Source organism: Nematolebias whitei, chromosome 15, assembly GCF_014905685.2.
Source record: "Nematolebias whitei isolate Nwh7 chromosome 15, NemWhi1, whole genome shotgun sequence".
Taxonomy (NCBI): Eukaryota; Metazoa; Chordata; class Actinopteri; order Cyprinodontiformes; family Rivulidae; genus Nematolebias; species Nematolebias whitei.
Genome location: NC_056512.1, coordinates 16,325,172 through 16,335,682, shown reverse-complemented (window position 1 = coordinate 16,335,682; position 10,511 = coordinate 16,325,172). Strand labels below are relative to the sequence as shown.

General features: G+C 39.3%; 1 protein-coding gene across 1 annotated transcript in view; it reads left to right on the top strand.

Annotated features, from left to right (window-relative positions):
* Positions 1-6,346, top strand: part of traf7 (TNF receptor-associated factor 7) — a 37,508-nt gene extending 31,162 nt beyond the window's left edge. Inside the window, exons 19-21 of the mRNA XM_037689338.1 lie at positions 634-765; positions 3,710-3,829; positions 4,000-6,346. Of these exons, the coding sequence (XP_037545266.1) occupies positions 634-765; positions 3,710-3,829; positions 4,000-4,014 (267 nt within the window). The 3' untranslated portion in view covers positions 4,015-6,346. The remainder of the gene's footprint in view (positions 1-633; positions 766-3,709; positions 3,830-3,999) is intronic.
* Positions 6,347-10,511: the final 4,165 nt, after the last annotated feature.

The window sequence follows — 10,511 nt, the reverse complement described above, 5'->3', positions numbered from 1 at the left end:
AAACAAAACAAAAACAGCTACATTATAAAGTGATGTAAATAACTAAAAACAGGAACATGTCTGTTGGTTTATGCCATGAACTTAGCAGATGTTTAAAGCCATTTAACATTTAATTTAATTTAATTCATTTATTCATTCTTTTAAAAGAAACAAAACAAATTCATAAAAAGAAAACATTGAATGAAAAGAGTGCAGAAAGAAGAAAAATCTTATATTTGCCCCTTATTAAAAAAATAAAACAACTTTAAAGAATCACTTGAATTAATCACTTTAATATCCACTTTAAAGCTAGGAATAAAAATAAACATGTTTTGTGTTAGAATTTAATTCTAACTTTAAAACTTATCCAACATTAATAAAACTTACCTCAAGTTGCCTTTTGGACGTGCATGCATATATTTGTACAAATTGTACGTGAGAGGAGATTATTACAGCCTCATATAAAATTCAATGATAATAATGATATCGGAACTGGATCGGTATCGGACGATATTTAGATTTAGGTATTGGGATCGGATCGGAAGTAAAAAAAAAGTGGATCGGTGCATCCCTAATATTATTATAATTCTTCTAATATATTGTTGTTGTTAGTTTTGCAGTTTGTGAGTTTCCTGGTTTGTGTGTTCTCTTCAGGTCTGGGACATTGAGTCTAAAGAACAAGTGCGAACCTTGACTGGTCACGTGGGAACGGTCTACGCTCTGGCTGTCATCTCCACCCCAGACCAGACCAAAGTGTTCAGCGCCTCCTACGACCGCTCCCTCCGGGTGAGAACTTTGTGTGTGTGTGTGTGTGTGTGTGTGGGGGGGGGGGGGTCAGGCTTCCTTCCTTCCTCCTTCCTTCCCTCCCTCCTGTCTGTCTTCTGACCGACCGACCAAACTTACAGTGCCTTGCGAAAGTATTCTGCCTCCTTGAACTTTTCAACCTTTTGCCACATTTCAGGCTTCAAACATAAAGATATAAAATTTTAATTTTTTGTGAAGAATCAACAACAAGTGGGACACAATTGTGAAGTGGAATGAAGTTTATTAGATGTGTCAAACTTTTTTAACAAATAAAACGCTAAAAAGTGGGGCGTGCAATATTATTCGACCCCCTTTACTTTCAGTGCAGCAAACTCACTCCAGAAGTTCAGTGAGGATCTATGAATGATCCAATGTTGTCCCAAATGACTGATGATGATAAATAGAATCCATCTGTGTGTAATCAAGTCTCTGTATAAATGCACCTGCTCTGTGACAGTCTCAGGGTTCTGTTCAGAGAGCATTATGAAGACCAAGGAACACACCAGGCAGGTCCGAGATACTGTTGTGGAGAAGTTTAAAGCTGGATTTGGATACAAAAAGATTTCCCAATCTTTAAACATCCCAAGGAGCACTGTGCAAGCGATCATATTGAAATGGAAGGAGTATCAGACCACTGCAAATCTACCAAGACCCGGCCGTCCCTCTAAACTTTCATCTTGAACAAGGAGAAGACTGATCAGAGATGCAGCCAAGAGGCCCATGATCACTCTGGATGAACTGCAGAGATCTACAGTTGAGGTGGGAGAGTCTGTCCATAGGACAACAATCAGTCGTACACTGCACAAATCTGGCCTTTATGGAAGAGTGGCAAGAAGAAAAACATTTCTCAAAGATATCCATAAAAAGTGTTGTTTAAAGTTTGTCACAAGCACCTGGGAGACACAACCAAACATGTGGAAGAAGGTGCTCTGGTCAGATGAAACCAAAATCCAACTGTTTGGCCACAATGCAAAACGATATGTTTGGCATAAAAGCAACACAGCTCATCACCCTGAACACACCATCCCCACTGCCAAACATGGTGGTGGCAGCATCATGGTTTGGGCCTGCTTTAGTCAGCAGGGACAGGGAAGATGGTCAGAATTGATGGGAAGATGGATGGGACCAAATACAGGAACATTCTGGAAGAAAACTTGTTGGAGTCTGCAAGAGACCTGAGACTGGGACGGAGATTTATCTTCCAACAAGACAATGATCCAAAACATAAAGACACATCTACAATGGAATGGTTCACAAATAAACGTATCCAGGTGTTGGAATGACCAAGTCAAAGTCCAGACCTGAATCCAATCGAGAATCTGGGGAAGGAGCTGAAGACTGCTGTTCACTAACGCTCTCCATCCAACCTCACTGAGCTCGAGCTGGTTTGCAAGAAAGAATGGGCAAAAAGTTCAGTGTCTCCATGTTCAACACTGATAGAGACAAACCCCAAGAGACTTGCAGCTGGAACTGCAGCAAAAGGCGGCGCTGCAAAGTATTAACGCAAGGGGGCCGAATAATATTGCACGCCCCACTTTTCATTTTTTTATTTGTTAAAAAAGTTTGACACATCCAATAAATTTCATTCCACTTCACGATTGTGTCCCACTTGTTGTTGATTCTTCACAAAAAATTAAAATGTTATATCTTTATGTTTGAAGCCTGAAATGTGGCAAAAGGTTGAAAAGTTCAAGGGGGCCGAATACTTTCGCAAGGCACTGTACTTCCTTACTTCCTTCCTTCCGAAATTCATTCATTCATTCATTCATTCCAAACTTCCCTCCTTGCTTCCGAACTTCAGACTGAAATTCATTCATTCATTCCAAAATTACTTCCCTCCTTCCTTTCTTCTCTTCTGAACTTCCTTCCTTCCCTCCCTCCTGTCTGTCTGTCTTCTGACCGACCGGTCTCTTTCCTTCCAACCAACCGACCAAACTTACTTCTTTACTTCCTTCTGAACTTCATTCCTTCTGAGCTTCTGACCGAAATTCATTCATTCATTCCAAATTTCCTTCCTTCCGAACCTCTGTCCAAAATTCATTCATTCATTCCGAACTTCCTTCCTTTCGAACTTCCTTCCTTCTGAACTTCCTTCCTTCCTTCCTTACATTTTTACTTACTTACTTACCGTATTTTCCTCCATACACGTCGCACCTCCCTATATGTCGCATCAGTCCAAATCTGTCTAATAAAGTGAAAACATCCGTAAATACTTTGCTTCGTCATTTACGTCGCATCTATTACGCGTCACCGCTGACAACCTGGAAACGTGGGCCTGTGTTGTGCCAAAAATCAATTGGCTGCCAAATGGCAGCCATGGCAGCGTGCACAGGAGGACTTTAACAAGAATTTAACAAGATAACCACCTAAAAACAATTATTTGTTTGCTAGACATTATAGTAAAGGTGCGTCGCAGTTGAACTTTTACTTAATAAATGCACTTCAGTGGTCAAATTAGCTGCATTTCGCCGGGGCAGCGCAGTGAAATGAAGCTGATTTGACGGTTGCTCCAGGTGAGCTGGACAAAGGAGGCAGGCTATAGCAAGCCGATTGTGTCATCAGTAGCCACTTTTTACCTATTACATGACACAACGACATGCCATACTACTCGAGTGCCATCTAGTGGCTGAAAATGGTAGTATTCAATATTTTCAGTCGGAATGAATGAAAACAGTCATATCTCAGCCAAAAATTGGTTTATAAATATGGGAAAAATCCATAAATACGTTGCTTCAGTGTATAAGTTGTAGGGCATGACAATTATGCTAAAAAATGTGACTTATAGGTCGAAAACTACGGTACTTCCTGACATACTTCCTTCCTTATTTACTTCCAAAGACTACTGTGAATTGCCATTTTGGGTTAGGATTCTAAACAACAAACAGTTTGAAATGTTTAAATAATAATAATAATGTTTGTGTTGCAGGTTTGGAGTATGGACAACATGATCTGTACCCAGACGCTTCTCAGACACCAGGGCAGTGTCACGGCGCTGGCGGTCTCCAGGGGGCGCCTTTTCTCTGGAGCTGTGGACAGCACGGTCAAGGTAAAGGAAATCATCTGTACCGGTCTGCTCTTGTTGTGCTTCTTCATTAGTGGTTTATTTCCCTTCTGTCTTTCATTTACTCTTTTTTTTTTTTTTCTACAAGTCACATTTCTACCTGACCAATAGGAGAGCTCAGTGAAAAGTTGAGCTTTATTCTCTGTCTCTTTCAGGTGTGGACGTGCTAAACAAACGGCGGACTACATGCCTCAGTGACTTCCACAGGATTTCTGTCTCCTTGCCTGTTTCTTTGATTGTGACTCCCTCACCTCCCGGTGGCCTCATCACCAGTGCACTTGAGGACGATGGTGTAGACCCTCAGTCATGTGGGGCGAGCTGAGCCTGAGAGACTTGTTTTCACTTCTCCTTTGAGGAACTTTCTCAATTCCAACTAAAACATGGGAGTTCTGAGCTTTAAACCTTCAGTGGGTTACACCGTGTAAGCTGAACCCTTCCTGATGCAGGATTAGATTAATTCATTCATTCAACCTTTATTCATACAGGTTAGTCTCACTGAGTCACGAGGACTCGTTCTGAACTGCTGTTCACACCAGCTCTGACTAGAGATGAGCTGTGGTCTTCAAACATTCAGAGAGTTTTTATAATGTCAGGGTGGAAAAGTGTGAAATTTAATTTGACTTGTTTTCCAGGTCTGTATAAGGCTGGACAAAACAAAGTATAGAAAAACATCTGTTTTTCTAAAAGTGTATTAATCATAACCACCGTGTTGCCAAGTTCTTAACATGAGATGTGTAATTGTTGTGAGACAGCAGGGTTTGTATTATCAGCTGTGGAAAGACTTTAATCATTTAGCATTATTCTTAAGGGTCTATTTCTGAAAACACAAAGAAAAAAGGTGGACTTGTTAAGTTGATACAGATGTGTAAAATTTTCTTACAGTATTTAAGCAAAAAATTATATATTTTTGCATATAAGTTAAAATAAATAGCAGTATTTAGTATTTTACAAGATGTGCTGAAAAGCCAGAGAAACTTTGTGGTAAAAAGTTCTTCACACGTCCAATAATGTTACAAGAACATCCAGATAAAACAGTCGATTACGTTTACAGATGTTTTCATGTCAAAAAGTGGCTCAGAATGGATAAATAATTTTAAATTGTGGAATCACGTATTGGAAGATGTGTGGAAACCCTGAAATATCTGAGTTTGAGGCGTTAAGGTGCCTGTCGTTTCATTAGCGACTTGTTTTTAATCAGTACCATGAAGTAAAGCGTTACTATCAGGAAGTGGTCATGCAGGTAGTTTTCTGTTCTGAAATACTTGAATGATTGAAAACCAACAAATTCTGAGTGAGGCTGTAGTAAAAAAAGAACAAATTCAGTGTTTCTCCTTTAAATGCTCATCCCTAACCTGCTCCTTGCATCTGAACAAGACTAATGGACCCAGAGAACAAAGACTAACAATTAGTAGGGAGAGTGATTTGCATGTGAGTGTAGCCCATGAAACAGCAACTCACAACAGTGTAAACGTTTTCAACAGTTTAGTTTGGACTGAGAAAGTTCGACACAATGAGAAGTGAAACATCTTTAGAAAACCGTAGAGCTCCAGTCGCCGTTAAAAGAAGCAAAGCGTCTTGGGACGCTCCGGGACAAGCTGCCTTACAGTTTCATGTAACCGGACCCCCGCCTGCCTCTTACAGAAGCTCTGCCGTTACACAGCTCTACTAACGATGCCTGAAGCGTAACGCTCACGCCACCGCCTGGGTTCACTCCGCTCTCACTCCAGATGTGTTTTTAGGAGTCTTTCAAGAACTCTTTAATGTGATTTTACTGTCGACTTTAGGCTGGACTCACTGAAGACACGTTTCAGACACCTACCAGCTCTTAGCTGAACTCTGGTGTGCACCAGGCACCAGAACTCGGACCAGACTTGTTTTCAACTCCATGTCTGAGGACTTGGAGGTCAGTTCAGTGGAAATCTGCCTTTATAAAATGGAGTTTAATGAGCGAAGCTTTTAAGATCTAGAGATTTAAAGATTTTATATTCGTGCCATGATGGGACTGTATTCAACGGTTGTACAGATGTGTAAAAATAAAATGTGTCCACGAAATGACAGTCAGCGACCAGAGAAGGAAGCTGGTCTGCGTGCATGCACAAGCCTGTTGAAGTGCAAAGATTGTGTTTCAATGAGTGCCATATATTTGAAGAAAAGAATCGTTTTTACTGTCGTCTCCTTCCTGTTTGATCAGAGAAAACCTCCAGAGGAACATGATGCAGAGCCATCCAGGTGCAAACCGAGATTTGAAGACCCACGTTGGGTAGAAAACAAACCCCCGGCTAAATCGGCCTTGGAGGATAGCCTGAGATCAAATGTGTTCATCGGAGAAACTTTGTCTAAATAATGTTTTTATTTACACTCAGATCTTTTCAGCTTCGATAAAGAAGACACGGAGAGACGAGGAAGGAGACAAACTGTCCTCGTGCATCACAGTTTCAATAATTTCTTGTACACTTGTAATCATTTACTCTTGAGTTTATCATTGATCAATAAAACTTGTAAACCAGAAGGATGTGGACTGATCAGTTTGATCACATATTTATTAGTCTTACACAAATAATGGGTTATTTTATCCTAAGTTTGATGGAGATGGATTTAAAAAGATTTTGAGAGCTTTGTGTTTGAAGTTACAAGCTCAAACAAAAAGGATCGGATTTTATTTTTTACCTACAACTTCAAAATGATGCAACAATCATGGGATGTTTTATGAATCAGGCTCTAAATTATTGCTGTTTCCAGATCAGCTTTGCAGGTTGGAGTCTAGTTAATCATTTTCAGCTGGATGGAAATCCAGACTATTTTCAGGCCATGCTGCTGAAATATCTGTTTCTTGAAGAAAACATCTTCACGTTCTTCATCCTGTGGTAAGCGGCTTTATCTTGAAAAATGAAGATCTCTAAACATCCTTATAACTGATGGATTAAGAAAAGTGTCCCAAATCTCAAAGTAGACTAATTATTGAAGATGTAATTTTACTTTACACACTTCGATCCGTCACACTCCTTGAAAACTTTAACCCATTTATCTGAGATCATTTCTTACAGTTCAGTCTCAGACTCCAGTTTTCATCTCGTTTGTTTCTCATCTGTTTTCTTCATTTTCTGTTTGACACATTTTCTACATTAACGTTTCGTCTTCCTTGGTCTACCATTATACTTCCCTTTTACAACCTTCCCATTTGGTTGGACTGGGTCCAGATTGTACACAGCTGGCTGTTGCAACAAGAAGTTTCAGCTGGAGTCTCCGGCGTTGGAGCCATGATTCATGAACATCTGCTTTAACTGCTCTCCAAGGTACGTTTGAAGACAAATCATCAGCAATAAGCTGATGCAGTTTTTTTCTTCTACTTGATCTAAAAAAAGCCACTGGCAAATATTTGTCTTTATGTCTTCCTCCTTTTCTTAATACTAGAAGGTTTTGGGTCCGTGTACATTCAGGTGGTTTGTTTTTTCGTTTGAAACAAAAAAATGAAAAAACAAATAAGTTTTTCTATGTGTTTAGTTGTTTTAAATTATATTTTGTTGAAAAGAAAGCAACAATAGACACTGGTCATAATTTATCATTCCTGTTAAGAATTGTTAGGGAATTTTGGTCAAGTTTTTCTGGCGTATAAGTCGCAGGTTTTTGCATAACTTGCACACCCTGCGACTTGTTTTTTCCCCAAAATTTATAAACCAATTTTTCTCTGAGATCTGACCGTTCTCATTCATTCTGACTGAAAATATTGAACACTACCATTTTCAGCCACTAGATAGCACTCGAGCAGAATGGCATGCCTTTGTGTCATGTAATAGTTAAAAGTGACTATTAATGACACAGACGGCTTGCCATAGACTGCCACCTTTGTCCAGCTCCGGGATCATGCCTGGAGCAACCGTCAAATCAGCTTCATTTTGCTGCACCGCCCCAACGAAATTAAGCTGATTTGACCTCTGAAGTGCAATTATTAAGGAAAAGTTAATCTGAGACACACCTTTACTATAATGTCGAGCAAACAAACAATTGTTTTTAGGTGGTTATCTTGTTAAATTTCGAAAAAATGCACAGCAAGTCGTTTTTTTTTTTTGCGCTCCCGCTTCCGTGAATCGGCTTTTGAAATGCAACCGATTTGACCGTCAAAGTGCATTTATTAAGGAAAAGTTCAACTGAGACACACCTTCACTATAATTTTGAGCAAACAAATAATTGTGTTTAAGTGTTAATCTTGTTAAATTCTTGTTAAAGTCCTGTGCACGCTCCCGCGGCCGCCATTTGTCAGCCAATCGATTTTTGGTACAACACCGGCCCATGTTTCTGGGTTGTCAGCGATGACGCATAATAGATGTGACTTCTACGGCGAAGTGACATATTTATGTATTTTTCCGCTTTATTAGATATTTTTGGACTGATGCGACTTATAGGGTGGTGCGACGTGTACGGAGGAAAATACGATACTATGGCTGAGAATGTTAACTGCCTGTTGGATAAAAATATCCTTACAATATTTACTTAAAGGAGCTCGCACACGATGTCAAGAGATAACAAAGTCCATGCTAAATTATCCAGGTATACAATTTAAGATTTTTTCAGTCAGGTCATCTGGACAGTTTCTTTTATTTGTGCTGAAATGTTTGGAAGGCTTTATCAGTCAAGGAAACACAACAAAACTGATTCTTCCCCCAACAGAGCTTACTCCAAAGTGGAACAAACCAGTTGGAGTAAGCTGTTGAGGGAAGAATCAGTTTTGTTGTGTGTTTCCTTGACTGATGAACCCTTCCAAACATTTCAGCACAAAAAAAAGAAACTGTCCAGATGACCTGACTGAAAAATGTTGGATGTCAAGAGATGTTTCAACCCAGTTTACTTGCAAGGGCAGAGTTCACAAAGGCTTACACAGATGTTTCATTAAAGCCCCGGTAGTGCAGATCTGCGCCGGACAGTATACAAGAAGTGTTTTTAATACACGAATTTCAGCACGACAACAACTCCCATGACTCACACACATGGTTCAACATTAATTTAACATTAGCAGTAAAAAACATCCATAAAACTTTACCAAAATTCACCTGACACTGCCCATGAACCATGTGTTTGATTTAACAGAGAGAGCTGGATGAGGAGCTGGTTTGATACTGCAGGTGCAGCTGGCAGTCAAAGGTCACCAGTCTGTCTGTGAGCTGATAAGGTTATAAAAACAAGCCTCGCACACTGCCCGTGGCAGATTCTCATGACTGGGCTCCATGCGTGTAGAACTTCTGTACATCTGTGTGACCTGTTGTGAAAATCTGTCCTTGCAAGTAAAACCGGTTTAAAATCTTCTCCTGTCATCGAGTGTGGCTTCTTTGAGTTGCTAAGAAAAATACAGGATATTTTTATCCATCACATACATATTCTGTTGTGATTTTTTTAGCAGAGACATGAAGGAAGCTTAAATACTTTTGAGTTTTTGCTCCATGTTTTAATGGATGCATGTTTTAACAAGGAAAGACAGTTATGTTTATATAGAACACTGATTTATTGAGAGAAGATGACCACATGGATTCAGTCGCTGCAACACACACACACACACACACACACATTTCACATGTCAGTAGCAGAACAACATATTACAAACTTGGCCTCCCTCAAACCCTGCAGAGCAGAGACACCAGGCTCTGTTCAGAGAAGCAAAGATGGAAAATCTAGTACAAATTGCTTTTTATGTAAAGAAAAGACTTGAACACTTTTCAACGTATTTGACCATCGTTCTTTGTTTTACCCTTTGACTCCAGCCCCGACCCCACAAACAATGTGCAAAAGTGTAAATTGTCTGTACTTAAATAGCGTCGTTCTATTTAATCGAGATACTCAAAGTGCTTTACAACACAATCTGTGCCTCATTGACCCATTCATACAGCGCTCTACTAGATCTATACAAAGATAATCTGAAGCTGTAGAGATTAATCTGAGCTTTAGATCACATTCATTCATACACCGATGGGACACATCAGAGGCAATGAGGGGTTGGTTCAGTGTCTTGCCCAGATGTGCTGTTGACTGCTAGTGGAATTGAACCCCCAACTTTCCCATTGGAGGACAACTGCTCTAACCAATCAGCCACAGCTGCTCCAAAAATAAAACAGAAAATAATGTTTACAGCTTGAAAAATGAGCAAAATGAGTCCAAAGTGAGGTGAATTAAAAGTTAAATGTTAAACTTGTAGAAGCTAGCTGCAGCCAAGTTCACGCTCAGTGATGAAAACTTGTGAAATGTAGAAGAACGTTTTACAAAGTTATATTTATAAAAATTACATAACGTACATCTTAAATAAACAGCGATGTACTGATTAACATGTTCATATCAGGACACTGAAGGTGTGGTAGCCAAACTAATGGATTAGAATGTTTTTAACATTTCATTTTAGTTTTCAGGAATATATATAAATATATATGGTAACACTTTACTTGATGGGGTGTTCATAAGGCTGACATGACACTGTCATGAACATGAACGAGTCTATGAATGTTCATGACTTGTCATTAAGTGTCATTCTGTAAATTATGACACCTTTAATGCAAAATTGACTTTGGCCAAAATGTCTTTGTCATGACAACTTGAACACCCCATCAAATAAAGTGTTACCATATATATATATGTGTATGTATATATATATATATATATATATATATATATATATATATATATATAT